At 53.2% G+C, this 21,597-nt stretch overlaps 9 protein-coding genes across 9 annotated transcripts; 5 read left to right on the forward strand and 4 right to left on the reverse strand.

The window, feature by feature from the left end:
- Positions 1–2,752: 2,752 nt before the first annotated feature.
- On the forward strand, positions 2,753–4,424 carry BZA05DRAFT_443771 (uncharacterized protein; the record flags this gene model as incomplete). The annotated part of the gene is made up of 4 exons (XM_051486868.1): positions 2,753–3,349; positions 3,438–3,900; positions 3,957–4,300; positions 4,353–4,424. The coding sequence occupies 4 exons, from the start codon at positions 2,753–2,755 to the stop codon at positions 4,422–4,424; spliced, it is 1,476 nt and encodes a 491-aa protein (XP_051340767.1).
- A 540-nt stretch (positions 4,425–4,964) lies between these two features.
- BZA05DRAFT_393694 (uncharacterized protein) lies at positions 4,965–7,128 on the reverse strand. The gene is made up of 3 exons (XM_051483252.1): positions 6,735–7,128; positions 5,535–6,667; positions 4,965–5,480 (listed from the first exon to the last, which is right to left on the reverse strand). The coding sequence occupies exons 1-3, from the start codon at positions 6,894–6,896 to the stop codon at positions 5,222–5,224; spliced, it is 1,554 nt and encodes a 517-aa protein (XP_051340768.1). The 5' UTR covers positions 6,897–7,128; the 3' UTR covers positions 4,965–5,221.
- Positions 7,129–7,216: 88 nt separating this feature from the next.
- Positions 7,217–8,262, forward strand: BZA05DRAFT_393696 (uncharacterized protein). Its single transcript, XM_051483253.1, has 2 exons — positions 7,217–7,599; positions 7,667–8,262. Exons 1-2 carry the CDS (start codon positions 7,318–7,320, stop codon positions 7,988–7,990), a joined length of 606 nt encoding a protein of 201 aa, XP_051340769.1. The 5' UTR covers positions 7,217–7,317; the 3' UTR covers positions 7,991–8,262.
- A 2,690-nt stretch (positions 8,263–10,952) lies between these two features.
- BZA05DRAFT_393701 (ribosomal protein S11-domain-containing protein) lies at positions 10,953–12,182 on the forward strand. Its single transcript, XM_051483255.1, has 4 exons — positions 10,953–11,214; positions 11,327–11,399; positions 11,515–11,675; positions 11,732–12,182. The coding sequence occupies exons 1-4, from the start codon at positions 11,145–11,147 to the stop codon at positions 11,881–11,883; spliced, it is 456 nt and encodes a 151-aa protein (XP_051340770.1). The 5' UTR covers positions 10,953–11,144; the 3' UTR covers positions 11,884–12,182.
- Positions 12,183–12,913: 731 nt separating this feature from the next.
- On the forward strand, positions 12,914–14,441 carry BZA05DRAFT_393703 (HD domain-containing protein). The gene is made up of 6 exons (XM_051483256.1): positions 12,914–13,168; positions 13,229–13,279; positions 13,335–13,460; positions 13,557–13,715; positions 13,776–13,925; positions 13,985–14,441. Exons 1-6 carry the CDS (start codon positions 13,156–13,158, stop codon positions 14,173–14,175), a joined length of 690 nt encoding a protein of 229 aa, XP_051340771.1. The 5' UTR covers positions 12,914–13,155; the 3' UTR covers positions 14,176–14,441.
- On the forward strand, positions 14,433–16,133 carry BZA05DRAFT_393711 (WD40-repeat-containing domain protein). Its single transcript, XM_051483257.1, has 4 exons — positions 14,433–14,693; positions 14,766–14,978; positions 15,090–15,098; positions 15,159–16,133. Exons 1-4 carry the CDS (start codon positions 14,606–14,608, stop codon positions 16,001–16,003), a joined length of 1,155 nt encoding a protein of 384 aa, XP_051340772.1. The 5' UTR covers positions 14,433–14,605; the 3' UTR covers positions 16,004–16,133.
- Positions 16,121–16,849, reverse strand: BZA05DRAFT_261589 (uncharacterized protein). The gene is made up of 2 exons (XM_051480135.1): positions 16,400–16,849; positions 16,121–16,307 (listed from the first exon to the last, which is right to left on the reverse strand). The coding sequence occupies exons 1-2, from the start codon at positions 16,766–16,768 to the stop codon at positions 16,239–16,241; spliced, it is 438 nt and encodes a 145-aa protein (XP_051340773.1). The 5' UTR covers positions 16,769–16,849; the 3' UTR covers positions 16,121–16,238.
- An 830-nt stretch (positions 16,850–17,679) lies between these two features.
- BZA05DRAFT_335581 (chaperone for protein-folding within the ER, fungal-domain-containing protein) lies at positions 17,680–18,598 on the reverse strand (the record flags this gene model as incomplete). Its single annotated transcript, XM_051480774.1, has 4 exons — positions 17,680–17,976; positions 18,050–18,228; positions 18,285–18,399; positions 18,449–18,598. The coding sequence occupies 4 exons, from the start codon at positions 18,596–18,598 to the stop codon at positions 17,680–17,682; spliced, it is 741 nt and encodes a 246-aa protein (XP_051340774.1).
- Positions 18,599–18,826: 228 nt separating this feature from the next.
- On the reverse strand, positions 18,827–21,166 carry BZA05DRAFT_371508 (GDP dissociation inhibitor). The gene is made up of 7 exons (XM_051481679.1): positions 20,938–21,166; positions 20,852–20,876; positions 20,731–20,790; positions 20,628–20,655; positions 20,071–20,569; positions 19,194–20,018; positions 18,827–19,137 (listed from the first exon to the last, which is right to left on the reverse strand). The coding sequence occupies exons 1-7, from the start codon at positions 20,984–20,986 to the stop codon at positions 19,055–19,057; spliced, it is 1,569 nt and encodes a 522-aa protein (XP_051340775.1). The 5' UTR covers positions 20,987–21,166; the 3' UTR covers positions 18,827–19,054.
- Positions 21,167–21,597: the final 431 nt, after the last annotated feature.

A 21,597-nucleotide genomic window follows, 5' to 3' on the forward strand; every position in this document is an offset into this window, starting at 1 on the left:
ATGTCCGGTCACCGATAGCCATTCTTCCGGCGCCGGAATCCGAGTGATCCCCATCGATGATCACCGCGGGCATATCCCACTCTTAGGCCGTTTCCGTCCCGAGACTACTAGCAGACGTGATTAATGCGATAGCTAATGCCACAGTCGGCGTCGTCGCAAAAGGTGCATAGGAGAGAGTCGGTGTCATGGCAAGAAATGGGCGGCAGTAACACAGCTCAGCACTCGCCTGGGCACGAGCTAGGACGCTAAGGATCCAAAAAGCTTCTGCAGCTTCGGACAGAACAGAATCAGCAGAGTAGGAAATCTCCGAGTCTTCCGAGGACTTTCCTCCCTACGGGTCCCTTACCATGTGTTGTCTCGGCCATGTGTATCGGAAAGAGAGCGAATAAAGACACATCTTCCACAGCAACAGGATTCGGATGGGTGCATCGGATATAATTGGCGATCGTTTACACGGCGCCTATCTATGTACTCTGGATACATGGTCCCCAATCTGTGGGACCAGCCATTGGGGCAGAAATCCCCACCACCGAATAGCTGTCCTCGGAGAGTTCTGTTCACTTCTTGCCCGAAGTTCCGTCGCAGGGGACGCATGACCCAACGTCGCATATGTATCCTATCGTATTCATAACACTCTCGGCGACCCTCCGCCCGAAGCCAGCCTTATGTACGCACCTACCCATCCGACCACCCAGTTGTTTGGTCGTCGGTTTAATCACAGCTAGCCACGCACGTCTCCAGGTTGACTGACGTCCATGGAAGTATAAACAGCGCCATATGGGTGGGTGAGTGCATTAAAGTCGCCGAGGGGCCGTTTGTTCTACATACATACAGTCGCCGGGGGATCTGGTTTGCTGGCGCCGGCTTCCTCGAACGAATGTGGCGTCTGGGTTTATAAGTGGCTGTTTACCTCGGTGTACATACGGGAGTGGATTTGATGCATTATGCCTACGGGAAAATCTTAAAGGTGGACATCCTCTAGTACCCTGTGGACGCTCTAACGCAGGACAGGACAGGAAGCTCTGGTTAGAAATCCGGACTTTTGGGAGGTTCCCACAGTTTTCGTCGAGTGTTTCGCCAGTTTTATGCTCAAGGGTTGCCGTCTCTGGAGACCATAAGAGGTGCCATGGTACGGTATCTTCTCCATAGTTTCGGGAGCCGTCTTCCAAGACTGATGTTAGAACTCAAAGACCTACTGTACCTGTGGATGCTATCGGTTCCATCGATACCACTTCACAAGGTCGAACCGAGTCTACTATCCAGTAGGTATCTTCCAGCGGAAGTGCTATTCCCGAGGAGCCATGGTACCGGGCCCGGAGCCAGTTCCGTCGCCGGGGAATATAAACCTCCACATTGAGGCCGGCAGTCCAGATAGGTTTGCCATATCCATGGCCCCTGGAATTCTCGAGACGAGCAGGCACATGCTGACACTTCCACTCCTTGAGTGGCTTCTCCGATCGAATATCTGCCGTTCTGCAACGTCGCGCATACAAGGGTTCTGTCCGATCATGTTTATGTTTCCGAACATACCAATGCCACCCCAGACACCCACAGCTACCGGTTGAATCGGTATAGCAATCTCAGCAAGGGGGAACTGCAATACCGATAGTAGTCTTTTTCTTTCGGGCCGTGAGCACTGCCTTTCATGGTAGCTATCCAGAACATCGGTAATCTATCCAAACAACGCACCGAGCTACAAATCTTCACGCGACGTCGTGCATAGTTGCGTCCATGATCTACGTGCAGTAAGGCTGAAACGACGATTATATCCTGCCCGCTCGCCGAAATTCCGCCGTGAGATTGCCTGCAGGCTTCGTGTACTGTAGCATAGTGTGCTAGCTGATCCAACAATCCTGTAGACAGATTTGTGGCTGGTGATCATGGTGGTATCCGCAGGATTGTTGGATGAGCTAGCATACTAGCACACAGTACTCGTGGGATAGCTTTCCGACATTGCTTTTTGCGTTTGCATGTCGGCCACGGTCCGCTTCGCTTGAGTGCACCAATTCTTGATTCTAGGCCAGGTCCAGATTGATCAGATAACCACCTCCTTGAGAGCAGATATCGGCGAACGTCAGTTGCTCCCCATACTCTTCTGCTCCATGTAACACTCGCTGCTCTCACCCCTCTTCTCTGCTGCTCCAAATCCACCCGCGCTGTCTCTCTCGCTTCGTGTGCTCCAATTTCCAACTCCACCACCACCACGCCCACCACCCCGTCAAACCCTTCTCCGAGCCTTCCGCTACTCGCGACTCTCTACCTGGGACATTCTTCACACACGCAACCACCACCACAGCCACCGTCACCCCCTCCTCCCCCGCTCCCGCACCTCACATCACAGACTCTGCATCGATCGGAAGCCGCTTCATCTCCACCCACTATATCAACCCCCCATACTTCCTTCCGACCCCCGCGATATATATTCGATCACCGTCAGTAACATCCCCCACCCTTCCCCACCAAGCATCGGCTACTACAAGTCCACAACCACGTATTTTACAACCATCGCATCCACAACCACAACCACAACCAATATCCACGACCCCTACGTGGCTAACCACAAACCCATGCTAATCTCCGACTACAGTACACCCTTCAGACCTCGCATATCCCTTATCGCAACAACCAACACTCGCTCCTACTGCTCCGAGAAGCCAGATTCAATCCCCTTTCTCGCCGCCGAGTTAGAGTAGGTAGACGAGGCAAAAAAAAAAAAAGGCCCGGAACTACGAAACCACCTTCACCGACCAAAATGAACGGCACAGAGGATGTTCCCGTCAGCGCCGCCCCTCCGCCGGACGACACTGACGTTCGATCGGTGTCATCGGATAACGACAACGACAACGAGCACGTACGCGAGAAGCTGAAACATACCACAATTGCGGCTTCGGGTTCTGTCACCGGCGACTCGGGCTCAGGAGACCAGGAACCCGAAGACGAGGTTATGGCTTCGCAGTCCTCGGTGGATGAGGTGCGGCGGGCGAGGAAGCGAAGCCATGATGAGAGTGAGGAAGACAAGGAGAAGGAGGAGGGTGAGAAGGACGGGAACCGGAGGAAGGTGCCGAAGCCCCATGAGAGGAAGAGGAGTAGGGAGGTTACAGAGGCCGACAGGCTCCGGTCTCGTTCTGTCAAGACTCCTCCGACTCATCCAGAGGGAGCTGAGAGGGCGCAGCTGGAGAGGGTGGCGAGTCCCGTGGGGCAGCTGGAGAGGAAACGAAGCTTGGGAAAGCTGGATAAGGAAGAGGAGGAAGACCAGAAGAAGAAGGTTTCTAAGACCGAGGAAGAGCAACGCAGGAAGGAAGAGTCGGAGGCACAGAAGAAGGACGGCGAAGACACTGCAGGAATTAAGGTTAGCCACATGCCCTCCCCCCCAACTCCCCGCTCCTTCCCCACTCCCCATATTGAACAAAACTAACGAGACCTGCTTCTACTGGCAGCTTCCCGAGAATAGCGGTTTTGCCAATACTTCGGTTAAATCTCCGTTTGCGGCTGCCAGTGCCGGAGTCAATATCTTTGGCGGTAGTGCCAATTCGACGAACCTCTTCGCGAACTCCAAGTTCGGCGCTCTCTCGGGGTCTTCGGCTTCTCCCTTCGGAACTCTGGGCGCCAAATCTGGATCCCAGAGTCCTTTCGGACCGTTCGGAGGCAAAGTCCCATCTTCTGGGTTCGGATCCGGTTCGGCGTTCGGCAATCCATCCGGTGGTTCCGTATTTGGTGGTGGCTCTGTGTTCGGAGCGCCGGCGGCACCAAAGCCGATAGCAGCACAGAAGCCATTCGGTGCGCCAGATGATGACAAGACCGATGAAGACGACTCGGAAGATGAGGACGGGGAGAAGAAGGATAAAGCGGCGAAGGATGACGACGGTTCGGGCAAGCCAATCGTGCTTAAGGAGCAGGAGGGTAGGTTTACCATTGCGGTGGTGTTGGGGCGGTTGGTTAATGGAATCTTGACATAGTTATGACCGGCGAAGAGGACGAGACTACCATCTTCAAGTGCAATGCGAAGATATTCCAATTCGATACCGAAGCCAAGGCATGGAAGGAGCGCGGTAAAGGGCAGCTCCGAGTTAACCGGACTACACCTTCCGTCGGCGACTTCGGCCTGGCCAGCGACGATGAGGAGGAGAAGAAGGAGCCTCGGAAGAAGTCTGCGCGGTTGATCATGCGGACCGATGGAACCTATGTTGTCATCCTCAACACACTTATATACCGGGAGATGAAGATTGGCGAGGAACCCACAACCCGTCAACTGCAGTTCTTGGCACAGGACAACGGAGTCCTCACCAATATCACGGTCAAAGTACGCATCACCCGCTTGGTTCAGACCCTCACGTTTGCTAATATTGGAACAGGTGGGCAGTGTCACTGTGGCTAAGGAGCTGCACAAGCACATCAGGAATCTGAAGAAGGAGATTTGGGGTTAACTTTCGGCTTAGACTGCGATTTGGTGCTATTGTTCGTTTCTTGATTCCAATGATTGAGGGGGTGGGGATTGTTTTTCTACAATGTGTGTGTGTGTTTGTGCGTGTGTGCGTGGAACGATGAGGCGAGATGAGTGAGGTTTGTACACTGGATACGACTGTTTCTGAAATGTCACTGGACGGGAGTGACGAGAAGAGGAGGCATGTGATATTCAATCGAGCTCTTGGTTCCACATATTGGCGTTTTTACAAAGTGGTGGTTGGTGGTGTTATCATTTCCCTTCCTTTTGCATTTCCTTCTCTTCTCTTATCTTACCACACTATGCTACTATTACCTTTCCTTGTTATCTGGTCGTTATGGTCCGTTCTATTGCTTCGTTCTGGTGGATTACTCCTTGATACACTTTTATTTACCTCGCTTTTGGTTCGTTCGGGAGTTACAGTAATGGATACTTATCTTCTCTTCTGCTTCTCTTCTGTGTGTCTTAGAGGGTCCTAGCAGTATGATAATATACTTCTGGAGTCATGTTGGAGTACTGTACATGTATTTACAAATCGTACCCGCAGCCGTCTCCGCCTACCTACCTACCCCTTCCAGCCCAGATCTAGAGTGGTGAGAAATGTAAAGTGAAAGTGAAGTGAAGATAATATACAACTAAAAGGAAGAGAGACATGAAGGACTCTCAAACAGAAAACTGCCCCCCATACATAATCGGTTAAGGAAAGACCCGCCGCCGTCGCCGCTGTCGCCACAAATGACAAAAACTCCATGCCGTCCTCAATTCGTCAATATACCGTACTCAGTTGGACCTGCCGTCTCCACCCTGGTTGTTATCGTGATGGGTGAGCTTGTCCCAGATACGCTTTAGCAGGCCGTGGTGGCTCTCGTCTCCTTGTTGTTGGAAGGAGGAAGAGGAGGAGGAGGAGGACTCCGAGGCGGCGCCCTTGTCTTTGGCTTCGTTGGCGTATTGGCTTACGTTCATTATGCGCTTGGCGGACTTGTCGTTAAATTCATCGGCCAGCAGCTCGAGGAGTGTGCGTTGCGAGGGGGTGAGGGATCTATAGGGTGGTTAGTGATGGTTGGGAAACTGGGGAGAGAGTGGAGGGAAATACTTAGGTATGTTGACTTTGAATTCTATCTTCAAGTCACCATATCCGCCTCTACGACTCTGGCTGAACTTCTTCATTCCGCGCCCCGGCATGGTGATAGTATCGCCCGTATTGGTGCCGTTAGGGACCTTGAGATCAACGTCTCCATCCAGCGTAGGGATCTTGATAACACCCCCAAGGAGTGCAGTGGTGAGGGGTATCGTGGTGGTGTGAAGGATATCCGAGCCTTTCCTGGCAAACTTCGGATGCGGCTCGATAACTAAGTGAATGTAGAGGTCTCCGCGTTTCGTTTTACCGCTAGAAACACCGGGGGTAGCTGGTGGAGCATCACCTTCACCGGCAACATGGAGCTGCATGCTCTCTTCCACTCCGGCGGGAATGTCGACATTGATCGTGCGCGTCTCGTGAACCATTCCGTTGCCGTCGCAGGTCTTGCATTCGCTGCCGGGCGGGATGATTTTTCCAGTGCCACTGCAGGAGTCACAAGTAGCAGCCATTTGGAATCCACCACGCATGAAGTGGACTCGCGTTCCTGTTCCGCCACAGCGTCCACACTGCTTCGTCTTCGTGCCAGACTTCAGTCCGCTACCAGTACACGTCCCGCAGTGAACCTGTGGGTTGATCCTAATGTCTAATCGCGTGCCCTGTGCCGCCTGCATGAAGCTAATGGTGGCCTGAGCCCGGATATCAGGCCCCACCATATTCTCGGCGAACGGGCTTCTTCCCCTCCTTCCACCGCCGCCGCCAGCGGCCGCATTGAATAGATCTTCGAAAGAGAAATCCGCACCGAACGGGCTGCCCCCAAAGCCCGAGAACCCGCCGCCCGCACCGCCGAAACCACTGAACGGTCCACCAGCACCCGGGTGGAATCCTCCCGGACCACCAGAAGGATCAAAACCGGCTTCACCAAACTGGTCGAATTGCTGCTTCTTTTCAGGATCCGAGAGGATCTCGTATGCTGACTGCACCTCTTGGAACTTCTCGCGCGCGTTTGGCTCCTTCGATGAGTCCGGATGGTACTTTTTGGCCGCAGAGTAGTACGCTTTCTTGATTTCGGACGTGGACGCGGATTTTTCGACGCCTAGGACTGTGTATGGGTTCTTTGTCGCGAGGCGTGCGTTGGAAGCGTGGAACGGCTATTCGGACGCGGCATTGTCAGCTCTATTGCACTTCCGGGAGTGGGGTGAGGTGGGGCTTGCCTACCCGTCGCTGTTGGAACTGAGGGTTACTCTTGCTGCTGGTGTCGTGTTGCAGCGGTGTTGCACGCTGCGTTGGTGCGTACATACATCGGTACTGCGTGACCGGAGCAGACGCAGGCCGCAATGCTCTCACAGCTCGCGGGAGAGTAGAGGGTATAAAGCTCATTGCCGTTTGTAGTCGTAGTTGTAGAAGTTTGTATGAGTAGAGATTTCCGTTTCTTCTTCAGAACGGCTTAAATCCTCTGCAAGCAAGTCTACCACCGTTTGTTAATGGCTCGTAACCTGGGGATATGTTGGTTGTGAATTGGGAAACGGGAAAAAAGATTATCTTCGGAAGTTTGTCCGTTTGATGGTTCCCAAAAAATTTGTGGGTTTCGGATGCGCTGAGTCACCTGATTGGCCAACTGTGATTGGCCCGAGTGATTGACATGGAATCTTCTGGCATAGCAGAGCACCCCAGCAAGCACCGGTGGTGGTAGTCGATCTCCCTTCTCCAACCATACCCAGCCAGTTCCGTCCCAGCTTCACGAACGCAACGAACGGAAACCTTCTCGAACCACCCAGCACCACCACCACCGTTTGCAAAAATGTCCAAAGAAGAAACACCCATCCTCCCGCAAGCTGCGGCATTTCTCGTGATCTCCTACCTCGTCTACCGCTTCTTTTTCACGTCGACGCCGACGGCGTCGTCAGCACCACCGGCCGTTCCGCCGGCCACCACGCGCCGCAGACTACAGCAACAGATCGAGGTGGTCCATGGAATGTTCCCGCAGGTACCCATCGCGGCAATAGAAGCGGAGCTCCTTCGGAACGGCGGTAATATGGAGGTGGCCACGGAGCGGATACTGGCCACCGGGTTCTTGCCAGACGTGAGACCTCCCCCCTCCTCCCCCTCTTCCCCGAGCTCGCAAAAGCTGATGACATGTCGTGATACAGCCGCCACGCCCCCCCGCCGCCCCTAGAGCCGCCCTTCAACCCTCCACCTCCGGCTCGACCGGCGGTCCTGCATCCCGTCCGTCGCGTGTGGGTCCTCAACATACCGACCTGATTACGCGATACAACCTTCATAGCCGCCTATCAGAAACACCATCCTCCCCGTCGTCCTCCACGTCCACCCCCTCGGGCAAGGGAAAGGCTCCCGCCAGCAAGCAAGACCGGATGCTAGCGCATAAGGCGAAGCGGGACGAGATGATACTGGATGCGCGGCATAAGCTGGAAGCTATGATCGTCAAGGAGGCAGCTTCTTCTTCTTCTACTTGAGTGCACTTTGCTTTTTCGTTTGAACTGGTCTTTGGGTTTCGCTTGCTCGTAATGGGTAGTAGTACACGCGATCTATTTCGCCACTTTTTTTCTTTATCAATTTATATTGGCCTTTGGTCGGGATCAGGATTCTCTTTGTCACGAGAACTCGACGATATCAATTTGTATAAGTACATACTTATTTCTCTACTTATATTCTACATCTTGTGAATCGTGATTCGTGATTGGCGGTGCCTCCGGGAGCGCTGGCAATGGATGTGGACACATTACAGACGCTAGACACCAAGGCAGGTACCTAAGGTACCTACGACGTCAGCTTACCTCATCACTGGCCATCACTCATTCATGATGAATTATGCACTTAAAAAAACATCCATACGCTCGCCTTCTCTGGTGCATAACATTCCAATTCCAAAAAGCAAAACACTTCCAATCGATGCGCCACTGGTACTATTTCTATGATTGGGCCTCAGGTCAAGGTGGACTACAAGCACCTCAGCCCTCGGAGAAGTTGACCGTGTGCCGCCGATTGATATCCGGATTCGAGGGAGACGAGTTTTGTTGGACGGTATCCGTAACGAACAAGCGCCTTGCTGATATGACTGTGATATCTAGATGAGTCAGCAAAGATTGGGATGGATGGTTAGGGGATATGTATCATACCTGCCTTAAGTAACGAATCGTAGGTAGGCAGCTCCTAAGTTGTGATTATCTGTAAGATATGTGAACGAGATTCCCACAAGGAGGCCAATCCATCATGAAGGTTGGCTGGACCAGCATGATAGAGATCTCCTGGGGGAATGATAGACGCCACTATTTATGCAGTTGTTGCTTGAATCCATATCTACTCTGCGGCGGCAATTCTGCGGCCTTCCAACGTCCAACTTTCTCAAGCGCGCAGACGTGACGGTGTGTGCATGAGTATATCCCGCGCCCAGTTGTTGGTCCGAAATATGCTCCAGCGGGACATGACTCTCGTCCCTAATTCGTTGTTCTCGGAGAACCCGATTAGCTACGCAGAAATATCAGCAACATATCCACCTCAAATTTTGGGGATCGTGGGCCGCTTACTGAAAATGTATTGGTGAAAGATATATAGTAATTCGCAGTCCATTCACGAGAATCCAGGACACTGATCGTATATAGTCGTTGGAAAAGGTGCGTCAATACGCAATGCCTGGTAACGACCAGTTATGCCAGCTACAATCACAGTTAGGATATCCAAAAGAAACATACTAGAGTGCGATAAGAATCATAAAATGATAAATCTTAGGCAGATATCCAAGACATTATACGGCTGTCGTCTTCGGGGTACCTCGATCAAACGAGGTGTATAATGACATGCAAGGACGAAGTGCTAGAAGCCCTAAGGACCAAGCATAAGGCGGTGAATGTCGTCCTTCCAGTTGGATATCGGACCCAAGAGGTTAAGGGGAAGTAACGAGCATTTTAAAAAGGGGAATTGGTTGAGGAAGGACATGGAGGAAATTGAGGAGAAGAGAAGGAGAGACTCCTCTCAGCAGTCATTCATCTTTCACATGCCACATTCCTTACTCTCACTCCTTGGAGCTCGCCCGATGGATTCAAACAAATTGATTTTGCCATGCTCGTGCCGCAAGGTGAATGGCCACTTCCTATCCTCTATTCATATATGCAGGCAAACCTGTTTCGCTCTTATCTTACCCTGGAAGTATCTCTGCTGTAGGCACTATTACAATCTCCATCTAACCCTTCCCTCTATGCTCTTACTCACCCTAGTTAGATGCAACATAACAGATCTCGTCTTGACGCCCTCCGCCTTCCGTCATCAGCGCCCCACTTCTTCCGTTTCCTCTCATCGAGCCCACGTTCTACGTGCCCATAGGTACTTCATGTAAGATGTAAGAAACGTGTTCTCATCTTGCTTTTAGTCTGAAAGGTCCCTCCGCGGCAGTCCCACCCATACATCCCCCACTTATTGCTGGTAGTATTTCCAAGAGGTTGAAGAAGCATTTCCTAGAGAGGCTTGGGCTAAGCCATCCTTTTTTTTCGTTTAATCATTAATTGCATACGAAATATCAGATCATGGCAATATCCACACATACACACTCCGTTTCCACGCCACTGTCCAACCCGACTTCAATCGAGCGGCCCGGTGTGGCTTTTCCTGCCCTTAGTCTGGCCTGTGTCATCGATGTAAGTATAACTGACCAAGGAAATAACACCAAGGAAAAGCAACTTCTGCTCCCTTCTCCTCTGCCTCGCCCTCTGCCCCTTCCACAGGAGATATGAAGGAGGGTGTGGGGAGGAACAATGGGAGTGACCCCGGCTCCTCAAGCTCAGCACCCTCTTCCTCCTCTTGCCTCTGCTCCGCTCCCTTAATTTCCACTCGGACACCTCGCATGCTGCGTCTTCCTCAGCGGCCACCAGTATCTACCTACGCAGAGGAAGCCCACGATGGCCTGGCTGCACCGCTCGGCCGCGAAGAGGTCTTAAATATTGAAATGCTCCTTTCACCTCCCCGTCTCCTTCCGGACCTCTGCCCACGGTATCTCCTGCTGACTCTTCATTCGGGGCAACATTTGAAGAGGTGGGACTAAGCCATCCATGCTTTCCATCACGATAGCCCATCCAAGTGGCGAGTGAGATGCCGTGGAAAAGCTATGAGGTTGACGATGCCAAGATCTTCTTAGTTGGGGTTCCAAAGCTAACTGGGGATCTGTTGGTGACCCCCAAAGTAATGGATATTGTGCTGAGAGTGTTGCCGTAGGACAAGCTCACGACGTAGGATGCTTGATCGTTTGAATGGCAGCTTGTTCTATGACTAGCTGGTCATGAGGAATGCTACATACAAAGGTCGCTGCAAGGTTCAAACCTCGTACTGTTACAATTCCTGTCACATGTAGTTAGTGTGGACTGTATTTCTCCTTAAGTGGGGTTACCACACAGAGTGACCTTCTATGATGCTTGGCATAATCGTAGTGGGGGATGTGACTGCCCTCGCTTAATTTTCTAGGGCACACAATCAACGGCACACAACTGTGAGACGACGGTCTCCGCATAGTAACCAAATTCCGACAGCTATCGACCAAACGACCGACAATCCAGCGCCGACGCCCCAATCGCCAATACCCATTTCCCCGCGAAATCCAACCGGTTCACCACATCTACAAAAATGGCCCCCAAGGGAAAGAAGGTCGAGCGCAAGGAGGAGAACATCTCTCTCGGTCCTCAGATCCGCGATGGTGCGTACCTCTTTGATGCAACGGCAGCAGCGATGGGAATTCAGGATGCTGGAATCGAAATAGTGTGATGAAATGGAGGAGGATGGTAATGCTGACTTGGTATGGTGCATAGGTGAGCTCGTCTTCGGAGTTGCTCGCATCTTCGCTTCGTTCAACGACACTTTCGTTCACGTCACCGATCTTTCGTAAGTTACCGCACATACACCACCACCGTGCCGACGAACCAACAAATTTGTTTGGGATCTGAGGGCTTCATGAACTATAAGGGGTAGAGGCTGACGCTTCTGTGATCCCTTCCAGTGGACGGGAAACCATCACTCGTGTTACCGGAGGAATGAAGGTCAAGGCCGACCGTGACGAGTCTTCTCCCTACGCCGCCATGTTGGCTGCCCAGGATGTCGCCGTCCGCTGCAAGGAGGTTGGCATCACTGCCCTCCACATCAAGATCCGTGCTACCGGAGGTATGTCTTCCTAGTCACTAGTTCTTGGCTTCCAATACTGACTTTGATACCCTCAGGTAACGGAACCAAGACCCCCGGTCCCGGTGCCCAGTCTGCTCTCCGTGCCCTGGCCCGTTCCGGAATGAAGATTGGACGTATCGAGGACGTTACCCCCACTCCTTCCGACAGCACCCGCAGAAAGGGAGGTCGCCGTGGTCGTCGTCTTTAGATGTGCGGTTGCGTTTGGTTGGGAAAAAATGGGATACTTTGTTGTGTGGCCACACGACTTTTTTTTCTTTTTTGTCGATGACGTTGAACAATCATAATCGATAAAGGGAAAGTCATCAATCGTTTTGCAGTGCGGCGAGTGAGGGAGTTAAGGAGTTTTCGGCCAATTGTTAGCGGTTCACGGAGATGTCAAAGTAGGAACTGTGACACCTTCGGCTAGACTGTTCTGCTCATGATTCTGTGACACGCTGTGATGAGTCGTCACGGATTGACGGTGTTTCATTTGCCAACGCTGGTGGGTGATTTTTCTGCATCATAATGCATTTGACCTGTCTAGACCATGGCATACGTACACCAGGTATCCCGCCCGCCGTCTGGATAACCAGCTCGATGACAGCGACCTACTTCTCCCCACCTTTTGCCTGCGAAATGCGTTGACGAGTTCGATTTGTTTCTCCCCAAGCATGTGGTACCTTGTAGCGAGTGATATAGAATACATCACTTCTAACATGACAAATATCTCCAGCTGTATTTGCGTATGCACTCACGATGACTCCTCTTTGATCTCCCTTACGAACTCAACTTCTCTGAAAATCTCGAACTATAAAGGCGCTCATGTGATCGTAAGAGTTCCTGCTGTTGCGCTATGCCATAAGCAGCCGAAGTCCAGCCACGGTCTGCCTCTCTATCCAGACATCCATCCGCAGAGCGCGAAGAATACATGTAAACAGCGTTTCCTAATGGCATGTGGGCTCCCTTTGGAGTGTTGAGGCTTTGATGCCATTTCCGTGCCTTTTTTTACGAACCCATAGGCGGCCAGTGGCTACCGGCACCCGAAACTGTAAAGAGAGTGAGGCTCCTGCTCGAACGGCAGCCTCTATGGATGTGGCGTTTGAACTCCAGTCCAGAGTCCAGAAACCTCAAAGAAAAGCGGATGCATGCATACAGCGTATTCCAGGCATAGGGACGGTGGCCGGCCACACATGCAAGGGCCCAGGGGCGGCATCCGTACTCTAAACAAACGCTTGTTGTGTTGCGTCACATCTTCGAGAGAGCCTCGATCTTGCCCCACTGGCGCGTTGACCCCACTATCTCAACACGACTCACCCCTTCCTCCTCCACCACGACTACAAAACCTGCCATTTCCCTCCGAGAAAGGCGTCTTTCCTACATACAACTCGCACACTGCTCTCTCTCGACCGATACCTACGAAGAAATCAATCAACCTTGCCACCCGCTCATCGCAAGAGAGGAAAAAAAACAACCGCTCAAGATGTCTAGCAACGGTTTGTAACATCTTGTCTTACCCGATTTCCAAGTTGTCCCGCTGATCACGATGGATTTAGGAGCCCCCCACGATAGCGCCAGTATGGTCAAGGACTGGACTCTGCCAAAGGGTTCGTACACCGCCATCGACGTCTTCTACCGCATCCTAACGATTTCACCATACAGTTCTAGCTACGATCCCCAAGCCCGTCACCTCCGCTTCGAGCTCCCCCCTCCACTTCCTCCACATCATTCGGCGCCTCAAGACGACTCCTCGCGAGGGCTGGAGACGCTTCGATATCCAGAATGGCGGTAAGTTTAGTTCTTATCAGCGCTCGGGCCCGACCCACATGCATGCATGAAAAGTATCGTGCCGTGCCATGCTAATACTAATGCTACTTCTTCTAGAGTCTATTGCCGACCACATGTACCGCATGGGCATCATCACGATGCTGTGTCCTCCCGAAACCGGCATCGATCGCGATCGCTGTGTGAAGCTGGCACTGATCCACGATATGGCCGAGGCCCTCGTGGGCGATATCACCCCGCCCGACAACATCGCAAAGGGTATGTGTATCCCTTCCCTTCCCGTCTTCGGGACGTGATAAGAGCTGACGAGGGATGTAGACGAAAAGTACAAGCGAGAACTGGAGTCCATGCGATACATCTGCGATGAGCTACTGAAGCCCATCTCCGAGACCATTGCGGAGGAGTTCATGGAGCTCTGGGCGGAGTATGAGACCGGCACGACCAAGGAGGCGGTGTTCGTCAAGGATGGTATGTCTTACCCACTTCCCTACTCTAGAACGTCATACTGACGCAGAATTGGAATCTAGTCGACCGCTTCGAGCTCATCTGCCAGACAATCGAGTACGAAAAGCAGTACAACGCGGAAAAGGATCTCTCAGAATTCCTTCACGTCCGGGTTGGCATCAAGAACGACTTCGTGCTGAAGTGGGTCGAGGATGCGCTTCTGGAACGTGCGGCGTACTGGAAAAGCAAATGCCTCGAGCCCAAGGTCGAGTGAGCATCGACCGCCGCCGCCCCCCTCTTGATCAGCGTTTCGGCATCTTTTCATTCATGCGCTTTCTTTCGATATCCTCTTACCTCTGCCTGTGTTTTGCTTTCGGTCTGTTACTTTGTTCGGGCGCGAACGGAGTTGGGGGATTTGTTGGTGCCATAGAATTTGCTTAGACTTGAGACGATACGTTGGGATGGGATACTCTTAACCGGTTTGCTTCGCTGTATACAGTAACTAGTACTCTGCAAGCAATCATATTGTGTCATTCGTAGTGTTTATTCGTTCCCAGCGGCTCAATCCCAGAAGGACGTCACCGTGCATGTGAAGGCAAGACCTAGCTCACAACCCCACCACTCCCACAATACGCGTTTCCCACACCCATCGCGACATGCGGCCGTCGCCTTGAGCTCCTCACCACACCATCACGATCACCACGATGTCCCGCGCCGCTGCCGCCACAAACCTAAACAGCTACGTCCACTTCCCGACCGGACACGAAGACCTAGTCCACGATGTCGCCTACGGTCCCTCACCCTCTCCCCTTCTCCCCCTTCCCCTCCCCCCACTTGGCCCACTAACCCCGGGTGAACAAATAGACTACTACGGCCGGCGCATGGCGACCGTCTCCTCAGACCAGCGCCTCAAGATCTTCGACCTCAACGACGAGGGCTCGTGGGTCATCTCGTCGTCGTTCAAGGCGCACGACAGCAGCATCAACCGCGTGATCTGGGGGCCGCCAGAGCATGGCCAGATCGTGGCTACGTGCTCGTACGATCGCACCGTCAGGATCTGGGAGGAGCAGGAAATGGGTATATACGCTCCCTTTTTTACCTGAGAGTGGGGTGGGGTGGTGGAGGGGGGGAGGGGGGGGGGAGCGGGAGGAAAAGGAAGAAGAAGAAGAAGAAGCTAACCCACCGGAGAGCCCAAAGGTAGTCCCGCGCCGCGCATTCGCCCATGCCCATACCCACTGACGTAACGGGATGCGGCAGTGTCCCCCTACCGCTGGAAGCGACAGTTCCAGATGACGTCCGACGCGCGTACCGCGATCCACAGCATCGCGTTCCCGCCTACGCTGGCGTCCAACAGCTCCACGAGCACGGGGCTAAAGCTCGCGTTCATCAGCACCGACGGGCACGTGCACATCTACGAGTGCCGCGAGCCGCAGGACCTGACACATTGGATCGCGATCGATGTCGTGTCCGTGCTTGCTGCCCCGCCTGCCAGAGAGGTCGAGGTCGCGTTTTGCATAGCGTTTTGTCCGAGCCGCTGGGGCGGCGAGCAGCTGGTTGTTGGCGCGATGGATCAGGTCAGGGTCTATAGGCATAATACGTCGGGCAAGTTTAGGGCGGCGGAGGAGCTGGCGGGACATCGCGCGCTGGTCAGGGATGTCGCGTGGGCGGTGAGTATGGGCCGGAGCTACCATCTCATTGCGACGGCGTGCAAGGATGGTCATGTACGTATCTTTCGACTCACCGCGAGAGAGGGCGGGAAGACGGAGTTTCCGGTCGAGAAGGAGAAAGAGAAGGAGAAGGAGAAGGAGAAGAGCCTGATGAGGCGCCGTGGAAGGGGCGGGGCGGGGCTGTCGCAGGGATTGGGAGGCGATGAGCCATCGGCGGGCGATGCTGAGGAGCTGGCGGATGTCGGTGTTCGATGGGATGTCGAGAAGGTTGCCGACTTTGGAGATCATAAGGCTGAGGTTTGGAGGGTTGCTTGGAATGCTACCGGAACGATATTGAGTTCCACCGGCGATGATGGCAAGATACGGCTGTGGAAGGCGGCGATTCATGGGGAGTTCCAGTTGCTAAGTGTGGTGGCTACGCCGCGGGCTAGGTAAGTGCTGCTGGGGGAGGTGCGATTGGGATTTTCTAATGAACTGATGTAGTGGGAGGGAGGAGACATTGGCGGAGGATGAGTGATAGTACATCAGCGAGATTTACGAGTAATGGGAGCAAGCAAGTGGTATCATTCAACCAATTTGTTCATTCATCAATCCTGCGTATAGTAGAAATGCACATCCTTCAACCTCTCCACGTACTCACCAACCCATCCAGCCAGTCAGTCCACCACAACTAGGTGCTCCTACCATCGTGCTCCACCAACTTAAACGCCTTAAGATCAATCCCATCCACACACCTCAGCTGTCCCCGACTTATCAGCCCCACTCCCATCTTTCCCACCCCAATCCCACCCCCATCCAGCCAGGCCTCAGAAAGAAAGAAAGAAAACTCACATTAAACCCCCAAACGCCCTCCTTGACACCGAGTATATTACTCCCACACCTGTTACAAAACCTCCACTGTACCTGCTTCTGGCCAAACTCGTATGTGGCCAGCGAGTCCTTCAGGAGCTCGAGCGCCTCAGAGCCGTACACCTCCTTCCCGTCGATAGTGAACGACACCGACGTCCCCGGAGTGTACGCCATGATCACCCCCCGGTCCGTACAGATGCTGCAGTTGCATGTGATCTTCAGGCACGTCTCTAGGGGGAATGAGTGCAGTGTCGCTACGTGCGTACGGCAGTGACAGTGCAGTGTGTAGTCTTTGCCCACTGCGGCTGGGGTGGTGCTGGTGGTGCTGGTGGTGGGGGCGGGGTTGGACATTGTGGGTGAGGGTGAGGGTGATTATGAGGAGATTGAGGGAGTGCCTTGCGGTGAGAGTGTGAGAAGTGTGAGGAACAGACAGAAGGAAGGAGGAGTGCGGGGCTGAGGGAGGGAGGGAGGGAGGAAGGGAGAGAGGAGGAAGTAGGAGCAAACGGCGCTCTGTTTATATCGTCCTTTTTCCGATCGTGAAACCGCCGAGCATGCAGCTGGCTGCAGTGCACAGTGGGATGAGCATCGAGCAGCGTCGTATGTGTTTCCCCGGATTCAGCTGTGAGCATGTCATGCATGTACGAGAACGGGAATCCGCAACAGTGGAGAGATATATATCGTCCGCCTCATCGTCCGCCTCCGGAACGCGAGAATGTCTGCATAGCATAGCATAGGGCGCGAGACGGCGTCACATCTTCGCACAGCAGATAGAACCCATCCATATCCGTCTATGTACGTAGACAACACAACACAGTGCACAACATGAAAGCATAACCCGAGCTCGCGCGACAGTAAAACAAGGAAACAAGGTGAAAAAAAACCATAACCAAACATGTAGGTAGAGTACAACACACCAAAAAAGCAAAAAGGTATGAAATCAAAAGAAAAAGGCCCCAAATACATATTGACTTACTCCATCCAGTTGTTGTTGAACGAAATACAGAAACGAGAAGAAGAGAGAGGAGGAGAAAGAGAGAGACGCAGTACGCACAGCGACAGAGACCGTCCCTCCAAACACTTCCAGAAGCATGCATTCCCCCTCCTTCTCCTCCTCCACCCGAACCGCATTACCATGACCGTCTATGATCCCGCGCATTAGGTATACCCAGCCTTTACTGCCGCTTGAAACACGCCCGCCACCGCCACGGGCCTCTGCACCTCCTCTGCACCATCACCAACACCAGGGCCGCTCCGTGGACTTTCTAGACCCACAGACAGCCGACCAGGCCCAGCCCAGTCAAGCCTACACCGACCCACCAGATCTGGTCCGCATTGATATCGTCCGCCTTCTTCAGAGCCTTGGGCAGGAAATCCCTCTTCCTCAGCTTCCCCTTATCTTTGCTCGCCGTGGTGGCGGTCGGCAGCGGGTGCAGCGTCGTCGTGGGTAACATCTGCGGTGGTGTGTATTCCAAGTACATCGGATTCATTGGAGAGCCGTCGTGTTTGTACAGATTTAGCCGCTTCTTGTCGTGGTTTGTGTCCGTGAAGATTTCGTACCACTTTGTACATCATTCCCGTCAGTCAGCGGAGCACGCGAGGAACCGGAGAGGAGAGGGGAAGAGGGAAGCAGACCTTGTACAGCTCCGTCTGGTTGTAGCGTGTAAAGATCGACTTATCGTAGTTGCACGGGTCCGAGAACAACTGGCGGCCATCGATCTTTATCGGCGTGAGGATTAGGGAGCCGTTGGCATAGACTGTGTACTGGCCGTGCTGCCATTGTAGCATCGCCGTGGGACAACTCGGCTGGGTCGCTATCACCCAGTCAACATCAACTTCTCGAAGGCGCCTGGAAGTGGCAGGAACGCACGGTTTGATATAACGAGGTAGAGCGCCTCCTCGTAGTACCCGTCAGCCGTAAACGAGAAGGAGCTTCCGGGCAAACGCGGTTCTTTCATCAGCTCCGCGACCGGATCGTAAAAGTCCTACGCGCTGCGTTATCAGCGGCCAATCTTCGTTTCGCCACCACCGTACGGATAGGACACATACTGGACCTGTCAAGACGGTTCTTGATTTTGACGACCAAGTGCCGACCAGGAGTGGATCGGAAACAGCGGTTGTTTGTGCATTTGCGGTGGAAGCCAGTACTACCAGTAGCAGCGACGAAGCTATCGAGGGAATCATGGTTGCTGTACAGAGTGTTCTATCGTATCGATGGGTTGTGTTTGGGGAAATGGTTTTGAGAGCTCAGTGGGATAGCTGTAGGTAACAGGGTCAACGTCGTCGTCGTTGCCAAGCTTCACGCAGCATTACCCCCTGTCACTCATCCCGCTCGCCAACCGTTTTGGACTAGTCAAGCATTATACTCACCTCATCGCGGCCCGCACTCCAACCTAAACGGCAAATTCTTATCTCCTCCCTCCTCGTCCCACTCTGTAGATATGTGGCGAACGCGTGTACTCTACGATGGACAGACAAGATCACCAGCGAATAAATGAGGTAACAGATCAAAAGGTCGCCGCTAAAAAAACCCCGAATTCCATTCGTAAAAATCCCATCACGAAATGCAACAGTCTCGAAAAAAAAACAATAGCTCGACAATTATTAAATGATAGTATCGTCACTTCAGTGATGTTCCCTTTACTCCTCCACAACCTTCTCCTTCCTCTCCTTGATAACCAAATCCTTGCCCTCGACGCGCTTGTAGATGTCCTTGACGTCGTCTGCGAGATGGTCAGTCAAACTGTTAAACATCGAGTACGGAATTGGGAATACACACCTGTGCAGGTCTCAAAGTGGGTGGTTGCGTCGTAACTGCGAGAGATGAAGACGTTGTCCCTGGTGCCATCCTCGATGGGCTCATACAGGTCGACAACCTGGATGAACTTCTCCTCCTTCTCACCGAGGCGGCCGGATGCAAGACCCAGACGCTCGAAACCGGGCTCGAGCTCCGAATGGGGGTTGCCACCGTCGGGATTCTCGATCATGGTCGACACACTGGCAAGGTAGTGACCCTTGGGGCAGACATTGAAGACCGAAGACAGCACCGAGATGTAGATGTCGTTCTTGCGACCCATCTGGGAGGCGGGAATGATGATCTGCGCAGATTCGGCGCCGTCGGTTCCCTCGACGGGGTGCTGGAGCACACAGATTGCCCGGACGAGCTGGCCAACCTTGCGGATTCTGTTCTCCTCGCCGAGGAAGTAGGTGGGGTCGGCAATGACCTTCTTGGTCTTGACGACGGTGTCCTCCTTGGTAATGGGGTGGGGGAAACGGACACCGGAAACCTTGCCATCATCACCGTAGAGGATCTCCTTGAGAGGAGTGTTCAAGGCGTAGGTACCTCCGTAGACGGCAGACAAGAACGAGAAACGCTCGGGGAGCTCGCCGAGACCGTAGAGGGGGAAGATGTAAGGCGAGTTTCCGAAACGGGCCATGGACTTGACGTAAAGGATGATACGCTCGATGGGCTCACGAGCGGGCTTGTCGAGGTAGGAGTCCTCAGCGTACAGGGCCATGGCGTGACCAATGAACTCGGAAGTCCAGGCATCGAGACCGAAGATCTCGTACGCCTCCTTCATGGTGTTCTGGTCCAAGTTCAGACCTAGTAGAGTCAGCATCAACCCAGTGCTGCTGCATCTTGGCGGCGTTCGTACCTTTCTTGTGGGTGGTAGGGTCATCCTCCTTGTAGCTGGCAATGAACTGCAGGAAGTTCTGCATGTAGTACTTCTGCATGGCAGAAACAAGGGGGGAGGTGACGGCCTGGCCACGTGTCGAGGGGACCCTGCTGGGCACACCCTTCTTGACGACGAAACTGCCGTGAACGGAGAGGAGGTCGATGTACTGGGTGACACCGGTTTGGTGAAGAATCCGGGTCAACTCTCCATCGGCCATGAGGAACTTGGGAGTCAACGAGATGTGCCACTGGTTCCAAGCACGGGCATCCTTTCCGAACACCTCAGGAGGGTTCGGTCCGACCTGCTCGGGCCTGGGGGCCTTGGGGGCGGCCTTGTAGTTGTCGTCGCCGGCCGCCTTAGCAGCAGCCCGACGCTTCTCCTCGGATTCACGCTCCTCGTTCTCGAGCCTTTCGATCTCCTTCTTGCGTTCCTCCTCTTTTCTGCGCTGGTCCTCGGTCCATCTGAACTTCTTCCACATCTAGAGCCGGAAGTCAGCAGCTTATACGTAGGTAATCCACGCCACCAAGGTAACTGACATCGAACATGTTCAAGCTCGCACTCTCACTGTGATGATAGTGGTCAGCATAAGCTCCTCATCACCCCCATCATGCATTGTCAAATAAAAAGGGATGAACATACCCGCCATAGTAGGAGTTGGCATCGATGTTGAGCACCTTCTTGCCCTCGGAACCGAAGACACTACATTGCCAGCGTCAGTTACTGTGGCGATGGAAGCTCTGTTCGATGGAGATGAAAGTACCCAGAAAGAATGCATTCCGTCAGACCTGAAGTTTGAGCATTATGTTAGCTTTAGCTATCCGTTTTAGGTGAGGGGAAGCTCCTGACCAGTTCCGACAACGACGACGTCGTACTCCTCGTTGAGATCTTCAGCCATTGTTTAGAGAGGTGTTTTGGAGATGGAAGGGTGAGTTGATGTTTTTGCTGATGGAGAGATGGAGATCGTGTATCGTGAAGGAGGATGGAAGGGGGAGGTTTGAAGAAGCGGAGACAGACAGCACAAATGCCAGCGCTCAGGCACAGTTCAGAGGCGGAAAGGTGGGGTTGCCCATTAGGATCCACGCCTTCCCTGTTTTGCAGCTTGGCAGCGCACCAGCCACCCAGGTCTACACCACCCTTCTAACCAACACCGACGAAGTATCGCCGCCCGCGGAAATGAACTTGAGGTTAAGTCGGAAACCCCAATGTCTTTTGGGCTACGTGTAGACCACGGTCGGCTAGTCCCGCGTGGCAGATTCGCGATCTGACCACATCACCTTCATTTCCATCAAAGCTCTGATATCCGAGAACTCGTTAGGTGCAAGTACGGTCCGCACGGTGCACTCCGTGACTTCTTGATGGGTGCCGTCTACGCGGCGGCGAAGGAACGATGGTGGTTGTGGTGGCGGCGGTGGTGGAGGAAGTGTTCATCAATTAATAATCTCCATCGGCCAGCATCGAGATTCAGTCCGTATTGTGCAATTAATTGTGTATTATTATTGTTATTAT

This window comes from Tricharina praecox (genome assembly GCF_024521635.1).
Source record: "Tricharina praecox strain CBS 144465 chromosome Unknown BZA05scaffold_8, whole genome shotgun sequence".
Taxonomy (NCBI): Eukaryota; Fungi; Ascomycota; class Pezizomycetes; order Pezizales; family Pyronemataceae; genus Tricharina; species Tricharina praecox.

Coding starts and splice junctions, on each gene's coding strand:
- BZA05DRAFT_393711 (XM_051483257.1), top strand. CDS start 14,606: ATGTCCCGCGCCGCTGCCGCCACAAACCTAAACAGCTACGTCCACTTC. Junction 14,694..14,765: donor AGTCCACGATGTCGCCTACG/GTCCCTCACCCT, acceptor GTGAACAAATAG/ACTACTACGGCCGGCGCATG.
- BZA05DRAFT_393696 (XM_051483253.1), top strand. CDS start 7,318: ATGTCCAAAGAAGAAACACCCATCCTCCCGCAAGCTGCGGCATTTCTC. Junction 7,600..7,666: donor CCACCGGGTTCTTGCCAGAC/GTGAGACCTCCC, acceptor GTCGTGATACAG/CCGCCACGCCCCCCCGCCGC.
- BZA05DRAFT_261589 (XM_051480135.1), bottom strand. CDS start 16,768: ATGTCCAACCCCGCCCCCACCACCAGCACCACCAGCACCACCCCAGCC. Junction 16,308..16,399: donor AGGGCGTTTGGGGGTTTAAT/GTGAGTTTTCTT, acceptor AGTCGGGGACAG/CTGAGGTGTGTGGATGGGAT.
- BZA05DRAFT_371508 (XM_051481679.1), bottom strand. CDS start 20,986: ATGGCTGAAGATCTCAACGAGGAGTACGACGTCGTCGTTGTCGGAACT. Junction 20,877..20,937: donor CGTCGTCGTTGTCGGAACTG/GTCAGGAGCTTC, acceptor CTCAAACTTCAG/GTCTGACGGAATGCATTCTT. Junction 20,656..20,730: donor GCCAACTCCTACTATGGCGG/GTATGTTCATCC, acceptor CTATCATCACAG/TGAGAGTGCGAGCTTGAACA.
- BZA05DRAFT_393703 (XM_051483256.1), top strand. Junction 13,461..13,556: donor CTTCGATATCCAGAATGGCG/GTAAGTTTAGTT, acceptor TACTTCTTCTAG/AGTCTATTGCCGACCACATG. Junction 13,926..13,984: donor GGCGGTGTTCGTCAAGGATG/GTATGTCTTACC, acceptor ATTGGAATCTAG/TCGACCGCTTCGAGCTCATC.
- BZA05DRAFT_393701 (XM_051483255.1), top strand. CDS start 11,145: ATGGCCCCCAAGGGAAAGAAGGTCGAGCGCAAGGAGGAGAACATCTCT. Junction 11,400..11,514: donor GTTCACGTCACCGATCTTTC/GTAAGTTACCGC, acceptor GATCCCTTCCAG/TGGACGGGAAACCATCACTC. Junction 11,676..11,731: donor CAAGATCCGTGCTACCGGAG/GTATGTCTTCCT, acceptor TGATACCCTCAG/GTAACGGAACCAAGACCCCC.
- BZA05DRAFT_393694 (XM_051483252.1), bottom strand. CDS start 6,896: ATGAGCTTTATACCCTCTACTCTCCCGCGAGCTGTGAGAGCATTGCGG. Junction 6,668..6,734: donor CTCAGTTCCAACAGCGACGG/GTAGGCAAGCCC, acceptor GCGTCCGAATAG/CCGTTCCACGCTTCCAACGC. Junction 5,481..5,534: donor TTCAAAGTCAACATACCTAA/GTATTTCCCTCC, acceptor ACCACCCTATAG/ATCCCTCACCCCCTCGCAAC.